The sequence below is a fragment of the Watersipora subatra genome, chromosome 1 (assembly GCF_963576615.1).
Source record: "Watersipora subatra chromosome 1, tzWatSuba1.1, whole genome shotgun sequence".
Taxonomy (NCBI): domain Eukaryota; kingdom Metazoa; phylum Bryozoa; class Gymnolaemata; order Cheilostomatida; family Watersiporidae; genus Watersipora; species Watersipora subatra.
Window position 1 is genome coordinate 28601495 of NC_088708.1, and position 24271 is coordinate 28625765.

Here is a 24271-nt window from a genome sequence, read left to right on the forward strand (position 1 = left end):
TTTCAATCGGATTGTTTCGACAAAAGAGGCGTCTTATATGACCTTGCGCTCTTTATTGATGAAGTTTTTTGCAGAGTTCCGTTGGAAGTAGGCATTTTTTTGCATATTGACATAAAAATAAACTCATTGAAAACCGTTTCTAAACAATCATTTTATACAACTTCCTATCAAAATTTGAACTTGTGGTGTTGCTTAAGAATGCCGAAAAAATTTCTGTCTAAGCTTGGGTTATCTAGCAGCAAGGATAAAAAAGCTAGTAAACCTCCAAGCCGAAAATCCAGCACTGCTCATGCAACTAGTGACCTTCAAGTAACACACCAAACAGAATATGCTGGAAGCCCTAACGGAGATTTCAACAACACTGAAATGTACAGAACCAGTTTAGCTACTTCTGATGCGAAGGTATTGCGCAGAACTAACTCGCAAACTCCATCCCATAGCTCAGCCACGGCCTCTTTCTCCGACGACTCCAACAAATCATCAAGATTCAACAACTCTTGTATTCATAAAAGTTTAACATGGGCAAACTATTATAGTAGCAAAAACTCAGCGTCTGACGATTCTGTTTGCCAGATTTGCTTAAAGATAAACGCTGATACTTCTTCAATTGAGCCACTAATAGCAGCATCAACGGTAAGTACTTAACTATAGTTTGACGAATTTTGTGTTGCATCTCGGCTGTTTTGGAATGAAAAAAATCCTGCATGCATATTTGTATGTGCTATATTCAATCACCATGTTTTAGTTAACTTTTTTGGTGATATCCTGCTGTAAGAGCACAATTTATATGTATATATATATATAGCCTATATACAAGCCGTGTTATGATTTGAAGTATATTCATTCCTCCATTTGAGTTTGACAAGGTCAGAGCCTTATTGATACATATCTGAAATTATTGCGATTTATAATATTATAGAAGCATCAAACTACATAGATTGGTCAAGCGTGACCTTTGTTTTTTGTTACAGTAACCTACTGTCTACAATTTTTGCATCCTAAATTTTGAGCACGTGATATTTAAACAACTCTAGCTACCTTTGTTGATGGTGTCACCTAACTATTGTATCAGTTTGCATCAGTCCTTTACCTCAAGTTTTTCATCGCATTAGAGTTATCAGTTGATAAAAATTAGATTTTGATGTGTGCCCATGTTTCTTTACTCCGAGAAATGTTGCTGTCTCTTCTTGAGCAGATATTGCTTTTTCAATAAAACTTAGTAAATCCAAAGTTATTGAAGCAACTTTTAGAATATATGTGATAAGCTAACAACGCCTCGGCCAGCAAAATGATGGCTAATAGTTGTTTGCGTTTTAGTCTAATTATTCTCCTGTGTGCCTCTAACGTTATATTCATCATATTCGCTGGCTGCATCACCCCATCAATTCAAAGAAAATACTCAACTTTCATTTTCATTAGTGTAAGTTGCATTAACGCTAATAGAGTTTTGTCTCCGATTGTGTTGGTAAAACAAGAAATATAGTGAGTTTTTCTTACATCAGTTGAACCTTCAGAGTTCTGTCAGCTGATCCTAAAAATGATTGCATGTCGTTGCATTTCCTGAGAATGGCGACACATTTTTGATGGTTGTTCAAGTGGCAAATTTTCAAGTCCTAGACGTCAACTACTAGGGTTTTGATTGTCTGGTTGTCAAGTTGGTCTAGTCAACTTGCAATTGTTTGAGTCAATTTATTATTGTTGCCGCGTTAACTTGTATGCATTTCAGTCTGGAAATAGTTTTACAGTATTGTTCTACAAACATTGTTTTGTAAGTTACTTTCTTAGTAGTTCACTTTTCATTATCATCTGTGACGGTTTGGTAGTCGCGCTACCTCAAGCTTTTCCCTACATGAACTTGCTCAAAATCAAGTTTACTTTTAACACAAATTAAAGATTGTCAAGGATGATTTCAAGAAATCGTACAAAATATTTCACCTAATAATACATATTAATTAATGAGGGCTACGGCTCTATCATTTTAGTTCAAAGAGAAGCTCAAGATGGATAGATAATGGGTATCCAGCATTTACGTGTCTCCATGACAAATTATAGTTATTGCTTCAGAATTAATGTTTTAGTTAAATAATGTTTTATATAACTGCCATTCTGAAATTGAAGTTACCCTCCATCAGTCTTCGTAAAAGGTTGCTTCATTTAATCTTTTTAGCAGCTCGCTATCCATCATATCATATCATGTTGATATTTGTTACACGCTATCAATTATTAGTCAAGAAACAATAAACAGCGTGATAAATGCAATGTAATACTCACAGCGCAACCGTTTCAGTGCCGTCCTGCGTTATTAAACCTTAATGCGCTTGTAATTATGAATAACTAAAAGTCTTTTGTCAACAGATATGTTAAGTACTGACCACTGGACCAAACTAACAATACATAATTGTTCTGTGAATACTTGAGTAGTGATACTTAGTAGTATCCAAGGTGATGGTGATAATAGCCTCGTGTTTGTAATACCAACAGGGTCTGGAGGCTAGTACTATCACTACTGATGCCAGTAAGGTCTCCGAACTTGCCAAGGTAAGCTCTCATTTTTCTACTTCCCAGTTTTTTTTTCATATTGCACCTATTGAAAAGATAACTCTTGCTTTATGTTAAATCAGTTGTGCTGTTTGTTTGATGAAGGGTGACCACGAGACATGCGTTTGTATTTGTAAATTATTGTGCTTAGTCTAATACCTTTTTTAGTCTGTGGAAATCTTAGACTCGCGTCTCACCATGCAAAAACTAAATGGCATCACTCAGATGCATTCAGCAGCAGTCAATGGGGACAAGTCACAACTCAGCAAACTCTTACTGAGTAAGTAAACAATCATTGTTTGTTGGGATCTTATCCCTGAAAGATCCAGTATAGGATCTTTGATGGATGATGGAAAATTAATACCCTATTGTCTGCATTAATACCCTATTGTTTGCGCAGCCTGAATGCTGTGATCTAGTCAGTTAATAGATTGTGGTATCCCCATCGGTGCATTTATTTCCTTGTATCAGTGAGTATCCGTCAGTTCACAAACAATCAGGGAGAAGTAATGTTTGAAAATGTTTTTTGTGGTTTATTATTGTACTTCATTTTATTATAATAACAATAGATGTTGACTGAATATTGCTCTGGAATGAGTGAACCATTCATATGCCATTTTAAAGGTTGACTTGCAACCAAATTCACATTACAGTTATTTGGCATCAAAAGATTCACGTGTCTTACTCGGCTGTGTTGTAGGTACAAAATATGTGGAAATGTGAGTACAAGCTCTTAAAAGCTCAAAACGAACAGTTAATTGCAGCCATCACGAAAACGCTGTAAATTGGAATCCCTTTCCGAAATGGCACAAAGGGGACGTAGTTGAACACGATGGCTTCTGTTTACACTTTCATGCAACCTCATTCGTCGAAATATTTTTACAAATATACTTCATGCATTCAATAAAACCATGTCTATTGTTCTTAAGCATCTATTTCATCATCATTGTAACGCTGTCACTTTGAGCACTGATATCTCAAAACCTACCTTGAAAATTCGTTTAATTTTTCAACTTTAGCTGAAGGAGTGCATATAATCCTTTGATAAATATGAGGCGCCTGTTGGTCACCTGCTATAGCCAAAAAATGCTGCAGAAAAGTCCATACTTCCTCCATTTGGCAGGAAGTATGGGTCACATGATCAGATTACGACTGGATGATTAGATCGAGCTGAAATGAAACTGTAAAGTAGCTAGCATCTATATTTGATGTGCTGAAATACGTCTGCGGTTTAATTATTTGTATGATTTTGTTGGCTAAATAAAAAACTATCTCATCTTTTAGCCAACTCCAAAGATATTGATGCAGGAGATCAATTTGGTCGCACCCCACTCATATTCTGCACGCTTGCTGATAGGTTAGAGTGTGCCGAAATTCTCCTAAAAGCCGGATGCAAAGTTGATAAGAAGGATGAGACAGGTCGGACAGCGCTTCATTGGGCAGCGCATAAGGTAACTAAATCTAATTCTCCGTTTGTCTTTAGGGTGGGCAATATTTGATGTATTCTTTTAACTGCTCATCTAGATGTGCTTTGACTAGCGAGCTATAAATAAAGTATTACCTTTCTCATAGCTGTACTCGTGATGTTAACATTTCAGAAGACTTACATAGTTGATGAATATGACTGCAGAAACGCTATTAAAGCAAAATCCAGTCAATTCGATATCCAAGTCACCGTTTATTTCTTACAAATTATTGAACTATGACTATGTTTCTATGACAACCGATGGCTTCTATGTTAAACGAAGAATCTATTGTTTTCTCCCTAACGTTTGTTTGTCAGTGACCGCACATTAGTTACACAGAGAGGATTGTAAGGTGTAGAATCGTCTCTTACCCTAGCTTGTCATAAACTTAGGAACTGCTTGTTGGTGAGCAGTCAGGTGAAACATCCTGATTCTTCTTCAACTTTACATAGTAGTCATGATAAAGCCCTTCAACTTCTAGGCAAGTTTACATTTCTGTAACAATGCCCTTACAGAGTAAGTTCATCAAACCAACTTAACCACTACCGTGCTAAGAAAATAAACACGTAGTCTGCTCTTGTGATCGCTAAAGTATTCAGGAAATAAACACACAGTCAGCTCTTGTGATGGGCTAAAACTGTTTTTCATCAGTTTTAGCAAGCCAAAAAAATACATTGTATTTACTAGAAATTCCACTGTCATACAGCCCACGACCAAAGTGATATTGGGAAAAAGAAAGGGTACTGATGGTTGAGAAATGCAATATTAGCAGTCAAATGGCACTGCAATGCAATAGGATAACTGCAATGGTAGCTGTAATGTACTGGGTGTGGGTGTTATTATATACAACAAACAGCAATAATGAAAGGAAAAGATTATATGTTTATATCTCTCCCTCTGCAATAGAAGAAATGCAATATTAGAAGTAAAATGCACTGATATTATTAGAATAACCAATATTATTAGAATAACCAATATTATTAATATAGTAATACAGTAATAATAGAAAACCAATGCACAATTTTGTTTACATTTAAAAACGTCATAGCTAACAATATCAAGAAGTATCAAAAAGAATATCCAAACTTAGTAATACAGTAATAATAGAAAACCAATGCACAATTTTGTTTACATTTCAAAACGTCATAGCTAACAATATCAAGAAGTATCAAGAAGAATATCCAAACTTATAATTAAATATTGTAATAATCTCATAAGAATCGTTAGAAAAAATATCATCGTCATTTCCTTTACTTACACTGCGTTGGACATCAGTTAGAATACCCAAGTACTCAAAATTGTCTAAAATGTCAGTTTGAAATCGGCAAAAATGAAATGATTTCAGTACTCCTACGTTAATTACAGAAACCTTCGGCAATTCGACAATGCTATAGACTGGTGAAATGTGCACGTTATTTTTTCGTGAAATGCGCACGCATCGTTCTATTCTCTGTCGCTCGGCGTTTCAATTTCCGGTCTTAACTTTGATAAAAGTGAGGCTTAGCAAGTTTTAATAACGATTTTCGTCCAAATAAATCTGTCTATTTGTGTATAATACGATCAGATGGGTAAGTTTTAAGATAATGCCGACGGTTTACAAAGACTTGGTAACATATTTAAATAGGCTTATATGTGTTTTGTATCGTTATTATACTTTAACGACTCTACAAAACAATGGTTAAATTCGTTGATGAAATTTCGAGACAAGGGTTCGTCTCATTGTTGATGAATAATTTTCGGGAGTTGTGTGCACATGTGCATTTATCATAAATCTCCCAACCAATCGCTTCGCTCGTGTTTGGTCGTGGAAAAATATTTTTATTTGCTCTACTTATCTCAAGTAATCTCATATCATATTGGCTAGTTTATCCCAAAACAAGTTTCATAGTAATACAAAGAAAGATCTTTTGAGAAAAAAATACTTCATTATTGATTAAACTACAACGTCCTCCGATGAATATATGTTGTCATGTCAATACCATTTTATCTTATGTGAACATTTGCTTACCTTGAGACACTGGATTAACCAACTGTGGCAAAGTTGATATGGACTGTACCAATCCTTGCTAGCTATACTGATAGTTTGTCTTTAGCTATTGTTGCATTTGCTACTAAACATGACAATAGGTGTGTTTTGTAGCTTTTGAGATGCTGCAAAGGTTTGTTTTTGTACCGATTTTAGGGTCACTACAAGTGCCTCAAGCTGCTCCTCAGCAAGGGAGCCAACTGGAAAGAGAAGGATAATGAGGGGGAGACAGCTCTCCATCTTTCCACCAGACACAAATCTTCCAAATGTCTCAATCTGCTCAAACTTCACTTGGCTCCGGGAGAGGTTGATGACCAAGACAACAACAAGGTGCGGGAGTTGAGAGGTTTTTAACACATTTCTCAGAGAAATCTGGAAACTTCCTGTTTAGGTCATTGCTACATGTTAAAATTCTAGCAACAACCTGGTATTGTGAAGCATCATTATTCACCCGCCATTGGGATAAAACTTTAATCAGAGTTCAAACTTGAGTAGATAGCCCAATTTATCTCCCCTTACCACAGCAGGTAGAAGGTTGTCCACACTATGCCATAATCTACACTGTTGACTAGCATCCAGACCTTTACCTGGATTAGAATTGTGTTCTTGGACAGGTCTTTTTCACACAAATTGTTGATAAACTCAACAAGTTCCAGTTAGCATAAAAATCTGTGAGTCAGTTTGCATATATTTTTTAAGACGCTTGTTGGTTGGTAGATATCCGCACACATTATCTGCGGGCATACGGGCTTTCGGCGCAATCAGTTTTGGTATTTTCCTTCAGCAAATAATATTCCAGTAAATCATCACAATAGAAGCTTCTATGTATGTTACTAATTCAAGTAACAAGTATATCTCTGCTGTTCTGTGTGTCGCTAATAAGTGCGAGAAGTTATCGTACAACACTTAACTCCTAACTGATTATTATAAAATATGAGTGAATGAAGCACTATGTTTGACCTTGACCCAATTAGTGCCATGGGCTATGCGTGTTATAATGTAAACCAAATGCTATAATGTTGCTCATGTGTTGCTCATATGCACATGGTTACAAATGAGCGAGTTGGGGTAAAAACAAAGAATGCCATGTCTCTAAAACTTACTGTGCATGTATTTTGACTAGAGGAATATAACTCTGCAAATATTTCCATTGTTACTGACTCAACGCAAAACCATTTAACCAGCTATTACATTTTTATGCCAGATACTTGTGCAAAGGCAGGTTTAATATACATGTATTTTATAATTGTTCTTCTCACATTCTTACTGTTATGTCATCAGGCTATTGTATATTGTAAATATATGTAGAGTCAGGCATGTTGTTAGTAGGTTTAGCATTATGGAACACTCTTGAATTTACTAATAAGGTATTGGTAGTCAGAATATTATCTCTTATTACATTAATCCTTATGTTGAGGATTACTGTGGCACTGTTTGCTCATATTGGTCAGCTTTGGCCAATATGACAGCTGATCTGATAGTATCAGCTGGTCTCGCATTGATAAAATCGTTTTGGACTTCAAAGTGGCTGCATTGCTATTTAAAAGTGCTCTGTAAAAATTGGTTTCCTGTTTGATTTATGCTGATTGTTCTACAAACAGAGAACTGCATTGCACTGGGCAGCTTCCTATGGCAGTTTAGAGCATATGAAAGTGCTGATCAGACAGGATTCTAACAGTGGAATTCCTGACAGTGAGGGGAAAACTCCGCTACATTGGGCTACTAGCACTCATGATGGTCAGTTGCCATGAGAACTCATACACAAACATAGCTCTGAGTAGTCTATGTGTCAACATTGCAATGATTTCATTGGATGAGTTGGGTGTCCTTTAGAGAATGCAGTGAGTTGCGTGAAGTTACTGCTGGAGACAACTCCGAGCGTGATGAACTGGCAGGACTTTGAAGGAAGGACACCGCTGCATCTCGCCGTTGAGATCGGAAATAATGCTGTCGTTTCTTTGCTGGTAAGTGTAGTGAAGCTCTGGCCTAACTAGCTTCTTGTTAGCTTTTGCGAGTTGATGGAACGACCTTAACTAAATATTTAAGTATGTAAATGGATATGGATATATTTTAGACCTCGTATCCCACCTGCAACCTGTCAGCATTGGATAATATGTTCAGAACTCCGCTGCACTGGGCATCAGCACTTGGTATGTCTTTAAAATAGTCTGATAACTTCTATTAGATGAGCGGATAGTTTCAATACTGAATTGAAGATTATGGTGCTGGTTTTCTTTCATTTATTACAAGCTAGAAATGTACTGATTTCATTGCGGATAATGATAGCAGGTGTAAACAGGAACTATCTATGTTGTTGTTGTTAGTTTCACACCGTATTATACATGTATGTCATATCTGTCACTCCCCGCTGGTGTTGAGGCGTGCTGCGTAAGACTATGAGTTATCCCACCTTGTGTATGCCAGGGCATTCCAAGATTGTTGGTATGCTGCTCAATGCCAAGGCTGATTTCTCCAGCGCTGACTCCAATGGTGCAACTCCCTTACATTACGCTGCCCAGAACAACCATGCAAAAACTGTTGAGGTGTGTGAAGTTTCTAAACTATTGTTGGGGCTTCATGTTTGGCTCCATTCTTTATAACTACATGTTTCCATTTCTCTGCTTTGGTTCCAGTAATCTGTATGCCATGTTGATACTTTATAAATAAATACCTGGACAGATATTTATTACATGTTATACGGGTAACACATAGACCTTTGTGTTCATCGTAGAGTAGGAATAAGCTCCCATCTGTAATTATGCACGGTTTCAAAGTTACTTTGTCACATCCCGTTTTCATACATCTTTCATACAAACTATGCAAATGGCTTATTGTTTGAGCAAAGCTAACAGAATCTTTTGGTTATGGTCTGGCTGCGCTGTCTGTAAGGCAATGAAGCAAGAGCTGCTTTAATTAAAACACTTCAGATAAGATTCACACTGATTTGAACATGTTGTCATGAGATCAGAATGGTTTTGGTTCACTCTCAGTTCATTGGCAGATTTTTGTAGAATCAAGCTTATGTTCCGTTTTTAAACACTAGTGCAAACTAGCTGTTTTATAACAAAGTAAAAAACATTTGCATAAGCGATTGCGAATAAATAGCTTTTTTGTTTATTGAGAAAACATTTTATGGTTCCATATAGTTTTCGTCTAAGATGTATTTTCCGTCTAAGGTTTTCCCAGCCATTGACGCGGTTAAGCCTTGTTCAGTGTAGCCAAGCCTTTTCAACAAGAAGCATCTCACACTGATCACTGTTCGTTCTATTCTGTTTATCAACTCGCAGGAGTTTTTGACAAGAGCGAGCATTACGGATGAACCAGATCTAGAGGGCCGAACTGCCCTCATGTGGGCGGCGAGCAAGGGTGCTGATGAGGCCATAGCCACATGGGTGCGTCACAGTCCCGACCTTCAACAGACTGACAAGAATGGTGGTACAAGTAAGTTTGTTTTTTATTTGTAGTGAATTATAGAGAGATAATTGGAGTTTTTGTCCTTATATAATGTAGGATAACTCCTATTGTAGCTTGTTCCTTGTGTAGAGCATTTGTTTATTAGAATTCTAAATTTTTATTTCAGTGTAATAATGGGGTGTTTGTTTCATACCAATATTTCTTCTGTAAATGTATCTGTCTTGGCTTTATCGCAAACTGTTTTTGCATAGCTGCATCTACTTTGTACCTTTTACTAAGTGTTTCTGTATAACTATATTTGCATTATTACAAAGTGGCTTGAGTTTTGAACTTGGAAAAAATACTTTATTTACACTTGAAATTTTTTTTTCAAGTGCAAATGTTCATATAGTTTTGTAATAGTATATAATAATAGTGATTAATATTTAGCAGCTACCTGGTTAGTAATAAAAAAAACTTACAACTTGCAAATATGATCAAACCTCGACATATGAGCTCAATGCATTCTGGGACTGAGCTCACATGGCTGTGTTCTCTTATCTCAATTCCATTATTCTTATATAAAATATTTAAATTATACAAATTAATCGGTTCCCATACTATAAAAAAACCACCTAAAAGAGGATATTACAATGTAAATGCATGTTTTAGTTGCTGTAATTCTACGCCCATAATGTAACAAATATCTATTTAGTGGCTATGATCTGCGATAAAATGTAACATTACTATGCACAGTACTGTATGAAGTTCTTACCTTTGAGACAGGCGTAGTGGCTAACGGTGGTTGGAGATATATTTGGCAGCAACACATTCGGTACACTAGATTTTAGTGACGTTACATAATTGAACATAAGCTTTGAATTTAACTTAAATGAATTAAGCTTACTAAATACACACTTGAAGCCAAGTTTTAGTCTTTTACTTAAAAGTTGACTTGCAACAAAGTTCACATTACAGTTATTTGATATGAAAAGATTCACCATGTCTTGCTCTGCTGTGTTGTAGGTGCAAAATATGTGGGAATGTGATTACAAGCTCTTAAAAGCTAAAAAACGAACAGTTAATTGCAGCCACACGAGACCGCTGTAGTTTGGATTCGCTTTCCAAAACGGCTCAAATGGGACGTACTTGTTACAGGATGGTTTCGGTTTACACTTTCATGCAATCTCATTCGTCAAAATATTTTCACAAATATACTTCACGCATGCAATAAAACCATCTCTATTGTTCTTACGTGTCTATTTTATCGTCTTTGTAGTGCTGTCACTTTTAGCAGTGATATCTTATAACTTACCGTAAAAAATCATGAAAATTTTCAACCTTAGCTCGAATGAGTACATATCATTGTCTGATAATCATGACGAGCCTGTTGGTCACCTGTGATAATCGAAAAGTGCTGCAAAAATTATTTTTGAAGTATTGGGTCACATGATCAGATTACGACTTGACGATTAGTTCAAGCCGAAACAAAACTGTAAAGTAGCGAGCATCTATATTTGATACAGGGTCTGCGGTAAAACCCGAAGTGTTTGTCATAAACTAGTGCTACAATAAGTTTTATATTGAGCTTTGTATTGGCCTTTCAATTCACGTGAGGACATCACGGACAAGACGATAACCAAACTGTAATGAATACGTCAAATAAATAAAGAGATTCCAATCTATGGCGGCTTTTCGTTTTTGAGCTTTTAAGAGCTTGTAATAACTTTTCCACATATTTTGCACCTACAACACAGCAGAGTAAGACATGGTGAATCTTTTGATACCAAATAACTGTAATGTGAATTTTGTTGCAAGTCAACCGTTACCTTTAATTTTGTTTTTGTCTTAATTTTATTATCTGTTTCCGGCTTGACACTTGTTCTCGCTTTCACTATAACTTTTAGCTGACCTTTTTAAAACCTTTTCTAAACTGATGCGACGAGAAATACCGAGCGATGCTGCTCTCGAAAACGGCTTCTCGGGTACTTGGCTATTTAGTGGCCCTTGAGAACCGGATCGTTCTCAAGGTAGGAACTTGCTCATTTTTGCTTGTGTTTTAATTTACTCATATGTGGGGCACTCGAGCGTAGAGGAATGACTGTAGTACTGCATTTGGTTGTCATCATTTTCAGTAATGGACATAATATAATTGTCTATGAGTCACATCCACCAAATGTTAACTTTTTACAAAGTGTTTTCACCATTTATAACAGAGAGATGCCATATTATTGACTAGTTTCACTTTCACAAGCTTGGCATTGACTAGTGCTAATCTCACAATCTTTGCGTAATGTGTGAGCTAAGTTTTGCCGAAATCTCGCAAACCATTATGTAAGAATCTACAGATTTTGTGACACAATTGATCAGGCATGAGATCGTTTTACTAGACGAAGAACTGAGTTTGGTTCTCCAATATCTGAGAGTTGTCTCTTGTTCCGCTTGTAAGCTCTGGAGTAACAGGTTTATGGACTAATATATCAGTTGGTGGAACTTGTTGTTGCAGGTCTGCATGCTGCAGCACTTTCTGGCCATGCGAGCACTGTGAGACTCTTGCTGGAACACGGGTCAGATATAGACTGCCAAGACCTCCTAATGCATACACCTCTCTTCGGAGCTTGTGAGATGGGCCACACGGATGTAGTTCAAGCACTGATAGATGGTGGGGCTCAGGTGCTCATTATAGACCAGGATGGAAGGTCACCTCTACACTGGTATGATTTGTCTCATATGTTAAGCTTGTGTACTTGCATGCCTTCGTTATGTATGTAGTGTTGTATGTAGGTATGGGGTGTACATGCGTGGGTGTGCGTGCATGCAAGCATGTAGGCGTATGTTTGTATGCGAGCATGTGCTTGTGTGCGTCTGTATGTGTTGCAGAGTCACGTTAGTTTCGGCTGAGACTTCCCCATCTCAAAGTCACAGAGCATGCAATTGTTTAACTACTACCTGTTTATTAGTATGCCTATGTACTTTTAATCTGTGCTTGTATCACATGCATTTCCAGGGCTGCACTCGGGGGACATGCTTACATTTGCCAAATACTCATCAGATATGGCGTGGAACCCAATGTTAGAGATTTCTCTGGGTGAGTTGTGTTCTCTTGTTTAGCCAACTTATTCTCGTTGGTTTTTATCTTAATTTATCTTTAACTTAATTTATCTTTTAGCTTACAGATCAGAACATTTTTTGTCCTGTATAGCGGGTTGCTTTCATTTGCTGCCCTCTGATTCCCTTACTCGTTAGTCCTTGAGGCTCTATAGTAAGAGAGCATGAGGACACGTGCTTCATATCATACTACTGCAGGAAAACATGCTGCTGATGTTAAAAGTAGTATGAGCTATGTATAAGTATGTAATATCTTAATTAGTCAGTTTTTTATGAAACCTAGTCAACCGTATTTGAAGTTATCTTCTCTATGATTATGGGACTTTACCATGAGCAAGCAACTCTTTAATTACTGCGATATAAATGACAAAAACGGTGTTTAACTGATTTGATGGCAGTTTCTGTGATGTGCTTCTATTTTAAGAACTTGTATAATAAAACTACCAATAGGCATAAAATATGTATAGCAACGTGAGCAGTTCCTGTTGCATGGACCTTATCTGTGTCAGAAGCTCATTAGCATGCTCTTTGCTTTAAATGACTGCCAATGATTTCATTATCATGGATAGGAATGGTAAAAAGTATGCAGATGATTATAATGATAAACAAGGCTTTTTCTTTATCTTTTGCTGTATTTAAGGTATTCTAGGGAAGATTTGACATTAGATTGGTGTGTTATGTTACAGTCGCACACCCCTTCAGTGCGCTGCATATGGCGGTTATGTTAACTGCATGTCTGTGCTGATTGAGAACAAAGCTAACACAAACACGCAGGACAAAGAGGGAATGACAGCGCTGCATTGGGCATGCAGCATGGGTCACCTCGATGCTGTCAAACTGCTCATTGAGTTTCGAGCTTTTCCTAACCACATGGAATCTACAGAAGATAGGTACACACCCCTCGGTAAGTAATTTGGGCCTTAGTCTAAAGAGTGCTAGTTATCTCTATGTATTTTTTAACTACAATACGTGTCATACTATGAGTATTAGATTGGTGTCTCCAGTTAGACTGCATGAGATGGACTTTGAGTAGCTGTATTCATTGTTGATTCCCATCAATCATTCGCGATGTCAGCTTGTGATGTATTTAAGATTATTTTGGGGTTGTGTAGTGGTAGGAAGGTAACAATTTGTATAATGGTGTGACAGTCAGCTTTGTACATTCTGTGGAAGACGAGCAATAGGCTTCTGGGTATTTAGATAGTTGCTGTAGAATTTACATCGGTTGCTCTAACCCAGACCTGTTAGGCTAATCTGTTGTTACTCTATGGTTGCTACTCTATGGTTGTTACGCTGTTGTTAATCTGTTGGTACTCCATGGTGTCAAACCTAACCGAACAGGTCTTGAATGTCAGAGGGCGAAAAAATTAGTGATATTATTGTTTTGAGTTTACACTCATGTAGTAGTTGACGTTTGTCACCCTAAAGAGTTATGTTTCTGAACATTTAGACTATGCTTTGATGGGTGAGCACCACGATGTTGCGCAGTTTATCATCGACCAGGGAGGTCTCAGTATCACAGGTATACAGGACATTGCAGCGAGTAAAGTTCAGGTGAGTCTCGGTTTTGTGCACTTTAGTAGAAGTTGTTTATTCGTATGTTAGTAGGAGTTATTTATTGATATGTTAGTAGGAGTTATTTATTGATATGTTAGTAGGAGTTATTTATTCGTATGTTAGTAGAAGTTATTCATTCGTATGTTAGTAGTTGTTATTTATTCGTATGTTAGTAGAAGTTATTTATTTGTATGTTAGTAGAAGTTATTTATTCATATGTTAGTAGATGTTATTTATTCGTATGTTAGTAGAAGTTATTCATTCGTATGTTAGTAGATGTTATTTATTCGTATGTTAGTAGATGTTATTTATTCATATGTTAGTGGAAGTTATTCATTCGTATGTTAGTAGAAGTTATTTATTCGTATGTTAGTAGATGTTATTTATTCATATGTTAGTAGAAGTTATTTATTCGTATGTTAGTAGAAGTTGTTTATTCGTATGTTAGTAGAAGTTATTTATTGATATGTTAGTAGAAGTTATTTATTCATATGTTAGTAGAAGTTATTTATTGATATGTTAGTAGAAGTTATTTATTGATATGTTAGTAGAAGTTGTTTATTCGTATGTTAGTAGAAGTTATTTATTCATATGTTAGTAGAAGCTGTTTATTCATATGTTAGTAGGAGTTGTTTATTTGTATGTTAGTAGAAGTTATTTATTCGTATGTTAGTAGAAGTTATTTATTGATATGTTAGTAGAAGTTATTTATTGATATGTTAGTAGAAGTTATTTATTCATATGTTAGTAGAAGTTATTTATTCGTATGTTAGTAGAAGTTATTTATTCGTATGTTAGTAGAAGTTATTTATTCATATGTTAGTAGAAGTTGTTTATTCATATGTTAGTAGAAGTTATTCATTCGTATGTTAGTAGAAGTTATTTATTGATATGTTAGTAGAAGTTATTTATTTGTATGTTAGTAGAAGTTATTTATTCGTATGTTAGTAGAAGTGATTTATTGATATGTTAGTAGAAGTTATTTATTCATATGTTAGTAGAAGTTATTTATTCGTATGTTAGTAGAAGTTATTTATTCATATGTTAGTAGAAGTTGTTTATTCATATGTTAGTAGAAGTTATTCATTCGTATGTTAGTAGAAGTTATTTATTGATATGTTAGTAGAAGTTGTTTATTCGTATGTTAGTAGAAGTTATTTATTCATATGTTGTTAAAAGTTATTTATTTGTTAGTTGGTAGAAATTATTTTTTGTGAGTTGGTTAAAATCATTTTCCAACTGTCAGTAGTTTCTCATTTCTCCAACCTATGAAAGTTTTGTACAGTAATCAAAAGATATTTATAGATGACTTCAATATTAGTTTAATATTTTTTTTAATAATATTTTAATAATGACCAATAATATTGTTGGTTTGTATGATCAGAGTCGTCTCCCCACTTCCTTGTTTCTTGATTGTCTTTTTATTTCTGTTATTCATATTAGTAGGATAGATAGTAGGTGTTAACCTCTGTTAGGTGTTAACATCTGTGCCTTGACACCTCTTGATGATGCTTCGCTATTAAAAACTTATGATAAAGCCCTTCATGTTTGTGCTAGGCCTTATACCAATGTTGCTAGATACTCTTCAAATAGTGCTACAATATTTTGTATCGTTTCTTCATCCAGATTAGCTTAAAAAATACGTCAATGATAATGTTCATCAACCTCACTAATCACCATAAGTTGGATTCATTTTGATACTGGGTAGCGCCTCATGTATGTCAACTATGTATCTGCTCCTAGATTGGCCGACTTACTGTCTTAATCCAGGCATAGAGAGGTTAGCTCCTCTCTATGCCTGGATTCGTCAGTTGTGCTCAAGTAACTTTATAGTTTAGTGCTTTTCCTAGTACATCCATAGTTGGTTGTTAATAAAACACATGTTCACAGCTGCTGGGTACTTTACTCTATATACATTAATAGAGTACTGAATGCCTCAGGTATTGAATGCCTGGTGTTGCACGAGTAATAAAACAGTTACCCAATGAATTTGAGTAACTTACTTGGTAAGCCAGTAAAGGTAAGCTTACCTTTGCTAAAACAATTATTGCGTTTGCAGATAGCTTAATAATCGAACCTAACTATCAACCGTGCTAGTTAATGATCCCAAGAGCTACAAGCGTCATTATTTTAACTGACGTAATGAATGATGGTTATTGTAGCAGATTAGATCGCCAGTCTACCGACCAGGAGGTTCCCAGATCGAATCATCTGCGATGCAGACTTTTTATTCCTAGATTTTAATCGCTGTAACTGGACAGATTACAAACTTTGAGATTTATATAGATTTAAGATTTATGTTACATGCCTCTGGACTGCCTAGTCATAAAATAGCTGACTTGTATATCAGTATAATGTTGATATTGAGCTAACATCAGTTCATCAATATTTTTGACCTGCAGGCTGCTTTCCGTGGCTACCGAGTGCGCAAGGGTTTCCTTGAGAGGAAGGAACTAATGATGAGGCACGAACAGCTGAGGAAGGACGCTGCCAGGTCAGTTGATGTCACTATTTTCTATTGCGAGTCAACAAGTCTGATATTATATAGGATATGATGAAGATGTTGCTGCTATCAATCCCCAAACCCTCTATGGTACTGGAGGGTTTTGGATTGCTGGCAAATCTTTAAACCTTGTTTTTTACAGACAGTTCTTGAAATCTTGCGTTTGTCCAAGCTTCGGGTTAATGTAGCTCAGTGGTCAGAAAACACATAACTTTATTTGCAACTTGGAGAAATCCTTGCTGCAGTTAGTCATTTGCTCGCAAGTAATTTCATCTATCAATGTATGTGAACTGCTGTATGTTGTAGTACTGTAAAATCTTGAAGCAGGCTCGACTAGTTGAGACACGAAAAAAGTTTGGGTTTCAAGCTATTTTAGTAGAGGTTTTTAATTTCTCTCAACTGATCTGGATTGGTAGGATGTTGTGTAGACCAGCTTTCTAGCTGTGCTTTAGCATTCATCCTGGGGTCTCTTGTCTATCTAGAAAACGGGCGGGAGATGACTACAAAAGGAAGGAAGATGTTAGGAACAAGAAGGAGGTAGAAGAGAGGTACAAGACTCCTGTAGCTGACACATCAGACAGCGCCTCTGACTCCCGACCTTTCTCCAAGAGGTCAGGCTTTTGGCTTACTTTCAACCTCTCTGGCATCTTCTCATGTCGTGTAGTTTTTTGGATTTGCACCTGTAATGAAGCGCCAGTAGAGGTCCACACGGATGTAAATCCTCTGGTGTAAATGTATCCATAGAAATTCGCGAGTAGAAATTGGCTAGGCATCTTTTTGTGTCTCGCTGAAATGTGTCAACAGGTCCCAGCAGACTCGCTTTTTCACCTGCAACCTGTCTCTATCTCGCTGATAATTTCACGAAGCAGATAGATTATTTCATGCAGTTGCTGTCATAGCATATTTGTTAAAGCAAGATGTGGTTCTGTGTGAATGAGTAATGGCCGGTAACCTTGTATATATTTATCATGCTCACCTACTCAATACTAGTTGTACTACTTGTACTAGTTGTACTGGTTGTACTAGTTGTACCGGTTGTACTGGTTGTACTAGTTGTACTGGTTGCACTACTTGTACCGGTTGTACTGGTTGTACCGGTTGTACTGGTTGTACTATCTGTACTGGTTGTACTATCTCTACTAGTTGTACTGGTTGCACTACTTGTACCGGTTGTACTATCTGTACTATCTGTACTAGTTGTACTGGTTGTACTGGTTGTACTAGTTGTACTGGTTGCACTACTTGTACCGGTTGTACTATCTGTACCGGTTGTACTGGTTGTACCGGTTGTACTGGTTGTACTATCTGTACTAGTTGTACTGGTTGTACTGGTTGTACTGGTTGTACTAGTTGTACTATCTGTACCGGTTGTACTAGTTGTACCGGTTGTACTGGTTGTACTATCTGTACTAGTTGTACTGGTTGTACTGGTTGCACTACTTGTACCGGTTGTACTATCTGTACTATCTGTACCGGTTGTACTATCTGTACTAGTTGTACTGGTTGCACTACTTGTACCGGTTGTACTATCTGTACTATCTGTGCCGGTTGTACTGGTTGTACTAGTTGTACTGGTTGCACTACTTGTACCGGTTGTACTATCTGTACTATCTGTACCGGTTGTACTGGTTGTACCGGTTGTACTGGTTGTACTATCTGTACTAGTTGTACTGGTTGTACTGGTTGTACTGGTTGTACTGGTTGTACTAGTTGTACTGGTTGTACTATCTGTACTGGTTGTACTGGTTGTACTGGTTGTACTATCTGTACTGGTTGTACTAGTTGTACTGATTGTACTGGTTGTACTGGTTGTACTGGTTGTACTAGTTGTCTTGTGGCTGCTGAAAGTCATGTTACTTTAAATACTACTTTTTGTGAATAGATTACAATCGGAAAAATCTTTCCAAAAACTGCTAATAAATTGAAGCATGAAAGGTCAAAAGTTATTCATTCTCTAATCAATGAGCTTGTAATATATTTTCAGCTTTTAAAAAAGCCCTTTTTATTTACATCACGTTATTTCTATAAAATTACAGTCATCCGTATCAGTCGCAAGGATAGCATCTTGACTAAAAGTCTTGTTTTTTATCAAGATGACTTGACTTTTCCTTTAAGTAGGCCGTAGAGCATTTGACATCCTTTCACATCCGTTACATCCCTTTCACACCCGTTACATCCCTTTCACACCCGTTACATCCCTTTCACACCCGTTACATCCCTTTCACACCGGTTACATCCCTTTTACACCCGTTCCCTTTCACACCTGTTACATCCTTTTCACACCCGTTACATCCCTTTCACACCTGTTACATCCTTTTCACACCCGTTACATCCCTTTCACACCCGTTACATCCCTTTCACACCGGTTACATCCCTTTCACACCGGTTACATCCCTTTCACACCGGTTACATCCCTTTCACACCCGTTACATCCCTTTCACACCCGTTACATCCCTTTCACACCCGTTATATCCCTTTCACACCCGTTACATCCCTTTCACACCCGTTACACCCCTTTTTTCACCCGTTACTTCCCTTTCACACTTGTTATCCATCTCAGCATGATCACAACTTAACTCTAAAATGATTTTTAAATAATTAATTATCGTTACGGATCATCTATAAAACAATATATTGCGTCTGTTGTCTTACTTATTTGATTTGGGTGAAGTTGTATTTGTTGTTATTGTAAGCAGCATACTGGTGAAGACCAGTGATTTGACAGTCAGCTGTCATGTTACTATAACCATTGGCTATTGTAGATCAGTCTTATTTGAAACAAGTAGAGGTGGATGAGCAGTTCAATAACATTCCTTACCAGTTTATCTACACTCATATATTATTTATTGTTGTTTTTCAAGTCAGCTGAAGGAATGATCAAATTTGGCCTGGAACAAATTATTCAATTCAAATGATTGAAATTTTCAGTTGCAATTTGATAGCAGATCAGACTATTTCTGCTCAGTCAATTGATATATTGTGATATATTGTGATATATTGCCTCTTTACCAGTTGGCTCATGATTTACTCAGATATAACCTGTTCTCCACAGCTCTGTTTGCAGCAAAGTTTCTTTCTTAGGCACATCTCTAATTGCTTAGCCATTCATGTGCATGTATTTAGGCCATATGCACCTGATTTTCATTCTCGTTTTCACCTGTTCAAGCTCCTCCTCCTGTTCAAGCAGGCACTTTAAGCCTGTCGAAAGTCATGAAAACACTCATGATGATGGCTGTAGCATCAGTTGCCATTGTGTCAAGCACCTCCTTCATTACGCTCTCCTGTTGGCATGCATCAGCGATAACTCGCTATTGCGTTTTGGCTTGATCAGACTGAATGCTTCTTATCAAAGGCACGATTGTTACCCGCTACAATTACAATGTTCGTATTTGATTATAAAAAGAGCTTTGAAGGGCACTAAGCAGGAGAGAGAATTTGTCCACTTGGTCACAAAGGTTAATTGTTTAGGTTGCTAAGTGTTACCCATACATGACGTTAGTCTATTTTTTCTTTACTCTCCTGTGCAGTCATGTTGTTATCTAGAAAGTATGTCTATCTCGACTGGTAAGTTTATAGTGTAGCGAGTAGTATTCTACTAGCCTCTCACCATTACTATGCTGACTTCTAGCCGTTACTCTGTCTCTCTTATTATATAGTTAACCACCATATGGATCGACAGTGGCTCTAGCATTGCCTCGGACCTACCATGCTAGAAAGGTAACACTACCGCTTTGTGCCTGCTGCTCTGCTTTTTGCTATGCTAGCTATGTAGCTCTGTAGCTATGTAGCACCTGCTTGCTTTGTTTTGTGCGCTGCATGGGCTCTTAGCTAAATGTGTCATACGTGTAAATGTTATTATTTTGGTTGATAAGTTTGTGTGCATGAAGAATAGGTGTGCTGAATGTACTCATTAGTAGCTTTTTGTTCGTTGGAGGTAATCATAAGCTGATTACAAATTCATTTTAGCTCATTTTGAATTCTCCAAACTCTGTTGTTGTCTCAGCCAGTGAAGTGATGAAGATATTTGTGTTTAGTGAAGGTGGCTTCATTCTCAGCCAATTTAAGAGAATTGTATTATGCGTGTTATATATTGTCTTTGTTTCACAGGTTAGTTTGAAGCATTTACTATTTCAGCTCTCAAAAATATTCTGTTAGCCGTGACTGTCTTATATGCAATCGCAGTTTGGTCATTTATTTTTCTGCATTCTTCGCTTGGACTTGATATATAATTTAACAAGCTAAACCATAGATCTACCAATATTTTTAAGAGAGCCATTTATTGCGAGCAGTAATCTACTTTTCACATCAAACAAGTCATGACGTATTACCATTTGACTTAGTTATGCTTGTTGTGGCAATTTCCGCACAATACCTAATGAATGACATTCCTCTATAGCATGTAAATATTTGTCAATGTTTGTAATTATTTTTAAGTATCACAAAGCTGTTGACATGATTTTTCCTCGAAGCTCAGCAATAAAGCGTGGTTCCCATATCGGCTGCGAGGCACCGGCGGTAATCTCACAGCAGCAAAACACTTGTGGGCTAGGCTTGGTGGCTTATGTTCACATAAAGCTGCGTCGCTGGTGATCGCATAAAAATAGCCATTTGCTATGCTGTTTCGAAAGAGTTGACCTTCACCTGTACAGTGTATTTGCAAGGTTTTAGGAAGGTCTTACCGGCGGCTCCTTGCAAGAGTTGAACAGCGCTGAACTCTTGCTTTGACACCGGCAACTAGCGGCGGTATTCGGCCCATAGGTTCCCACTTCACCACCCATAACCCTGTGATCTTGTCCCCAGCGCCCGCAGCGTATATGGAAACCAGACTTTAGCCTGAACTAGGCTTTAGCCTGAACCAGGCTTTAGCCTGAATGTTACAGCCTCGTGACAAATGATTTAAAATAAGATGCATACTATGATTGGCACCTGTTGTTCAAGCAAATGAGTAGCTATTGTCTTCTCCCACTATCAACACAACTTACAAAGATATCCTTTTATTCAAGAGAATTTCTTTCCAATTGTGAATTATTTCTAATTGAATTTATTTTAGCAGCAAAACACTGCTCTGCTTTGTTTGCAAATATTGTGTAAATAATACAATAGTATTACATGATGTAATCACCAATGAAAATGGAAGCTTTAGTTGGAGGGTCTGAGTGTCGTCTCTAATTTGTTTCGGTGTAAGGCAATAGAATGTGTGACAATTCTCAGGTAAAGTTTGTCATTATTTTATTGTAACTTAGATATGTCAGCCACTGAGCTGAAGGAAGGTAAAGGATGTTCTATGTAGAGAAACTAAATGCTGTAGTTTTATCGTTTCTTTTCAAGTAGCCACATGCATGTAGGTAGGCCAACCACCCCTGCATTTTGTGTACCTGTAATAATATAACATTGAATTTGTTGATTCTAATACTTCTATTCATAAACATATTCTAAAAATTCAGCGGTGCATTAAATTCCATGATCAGCCTACTTTCAGCATGCCTAAAATGCTACTACATAGCTATCGCTGAACCGTCGATGACCATGCGAAGAGAGGGTCAAGGACAGAGCTCAGCCCATTTCTCATGGTCCTTTTTTGTATCCTTCTTTGAACACACGAACATAAAGCCTCAATACTGGCTGTATCCTGGAACTAATTCAGGCTATACTGACTAACTCTGGTGTTCTGCTGCTGAGCGTCTGAAGGCTTCTGTCATTTCATTACAATGTGCAATGGTATCTCGTTCCAAAATAAAGGCCTGGCTCATCTCATTATATGGTGCAATTATATCTCGTTCCATGAATTCTCCCATTACTCACCATACATTGCTACTGGTATGCTCTGCCTACTATTTTGGCATTTGGACAGCACCTGCCAGCATGTATAATCAAGTCTTCTGTCATATTTTGAGAGCACTTGGACACACCTTGTTATTGCTAGAACGCTTATACAACACATCTTTTTAATAAAATTGCAAGAGAAAGTCCTTAAAATTTACTGACAAAAATGTAACTATTAGATTCCTTGGGATTCCGCGCTGCTGGCAGCCTAGCTGACCTCAGTGTCCCCCCTCAGTCACGATATAAAGTTTCTAATTTGGCTTCCTCAGTATTTCCTTCATTTGTGTCGGTACTATTCAATACTAGGTTTGCTTTTTTGTTTTTCAAAATTTACTGACATGAAGTAATTATATTATTTTTACTTGCTTGCAGAAGTCAAACTCCACACATGGTGCCTGTATCTAGATCGTAAGGAGATTGATTATTCATGCGTTTGTGTGATTAGTTGAGATTGGCCTTTCATCCAATCATTTTTATCCTGCTGCTCATCACGATATACGCTTTTATTACACGCTTTTGGCTTGATGCTCCCACTCTAACAGCCTGCTTTCTCTACCATTGAAACTTCAGTAGCTGTTAAAAGTGTCTAGCATGTATCTACCAGTAATATAATGTCTTTTTATAGCAAGCAGCTTCATTTGGCTAAATACTTGAGTGGTCCGACTACTTCACGACGACTTGATGGATATGTAATGTTTTGTTAAGCTGGAGGATCTTGCAGTTTATTTCAGCATCGGAAAGTTGAAAAGAAGAATATATCTTGGTTACCCAACAGTGCTTACTCTCTAAGTTGTTAATAATACTTCTATACCTGTATATAACTAGTGCCATTGTCACAACTCAAGGTGGGGCGCATGACGAACCCCTTTAGCATGAAACGTACACATGTGCACGTGAATTTTAAGGGTTTTTGCGAGTGGTAAACAATATCTGTAATCACAAACTGATCTGTAATCCTTTTGCTTGTTATACATCAGGAAGAAGAAGGATGAGTTATCGGAGGAAGAAAGAATACTAAAAGATGCAAAACACAAGCAAGCCATAGTTGCTGCTGAGAGGACTCGAGTCAATTATTTTAGGAAGAGAAACAATGCTGCCATCACCATTCAGAAGGCATGGAAAATGTGAGTCTCATCCACCCCCTCACAGACTTGGCTACTATATTTGGATATTTTCATCTAGAATGCATATTTATCAGATAGCAATTTAAAAGAAATCTTTTAATGATGTTGTCATCATTTAGCTCTGTGGTCATCTCTTGTTGGTATCATCAGTAATTTGGTCAAAATTTTTGTTACATGATGTTACGCCTTATCGATTTGGGACACATTTTCAGTTTGTTTGTTTCTTCATGTGTTCATAATTCCACCATCTGCAAGGCTTCCTGTACATTCTTATTTTACTGTTAACTGGTAGTTTTAGGATTTTCTTTGATTTGGCAGGTTCAAGTTTCGCACGCAGGGACTTATGAAGAATGCCAGAGATGCCATAAAGCTCAAAAGGCTAGATGCTGGCGAGCTTGAGTGGAAGAAGCAAATAGCTGCTTGCACAATTCAGTTAGCCTGGCGAAAATTCTTCAGGAGGAGGCTTCTGTCTACCCTGAATAGAAGCAACAATGCCGCGATGCATATGTGGGATCCAGAGATGCTGGCAGCCCGCCAGAGATCTCTCGTCGAGCAGATATATAGTAAGCATGACTCCTGGATGTAGAAAACCTGATGAAGGATAGGCATGTAGATATTTGAAATGAAATACATGTGTCTCATCATTTATACAGTAGACGCTCCTATAACGTATACCTCCTATTACGTATTAATTTATATAAAGAATTTATATAAAGTTTTTGCTTCGTACAGC

General features: G+C 37.1%; 1 protein-coding gene across 3 annotated transcripts; it reads left to right on the plus strand.

The window, feature by feature from the left end:
• Positions 1-96: 96 nt before the first annotated feature.
• On the plus strand, positions 97-23469 carry LOC137400849 (inversin-like). 3 transcript variants are annotated; one of them, XM_068087194.1, is made up of 19 exons: positions 97-633; positions 2482-2538; positions 2707-2818; positions 3823-3989; positions 6187-6360; positions 7632-7767; positions 7864-7994; positions 8105-8180; positions 8455-8573; positions 9318-9471; positions 11930-12137; positions 12431-12511; positions 13218-13435; positions 13982-14085; positions 16491-16582; positions 17074-17202; positions 20248-20308; positions 22787-22822; positions 23392-23417. In XM_068087194.1, exons 1-17 carry the CDS (start codon positions 199-201, stop codon positions 20249-20251), a joined length of 2397 nt encoding a protein of 798 aa, XP_067943295.1. In that variant the 5' UTR covers positions 97-198; the 3' UTR covers positions 20252-20308; positions 22787-22822; positions 23392-23417. The 3 variants fall into 3 exon arrangements, with proteins under 3 accessions (XP_067943295.1, XP_067943300.1, XP_067943306.1); XM_068087199.1 differs by lacking the exon at positions 22787-22822 and having other exon boundaries at positions 23392-23469; XM_068087205.1 differs by lacking the exon at positions 12431-12511.
• The last annotated feature ends 802 nt before the right edge of the window (positions 23470-24271 follow it).

Coding starts and splice junctions, on each gene's coding strand:
- LOC137400849 (XM_068087199.1), top strand. CDS start 199: ATGCCGAAAAAATTTCTGTCTAAGCTTGGGTTATCTAGCAGCAAGGAT. Junction 7,768..7,863: donor GGCTACTAGCACTCATGATG/GTCAGTTGCCAT, acceptor GGTGTCCTTTAG/AGAATGCAGTGAGTTGCGTG. Junction 9,472..11,929: donor TGACAAGAATGGTGGTACAA/GTAAGTTTGTTT, acceptor TTGTTGTTGCAG/GTCTGCATGCTGCAGCACTT.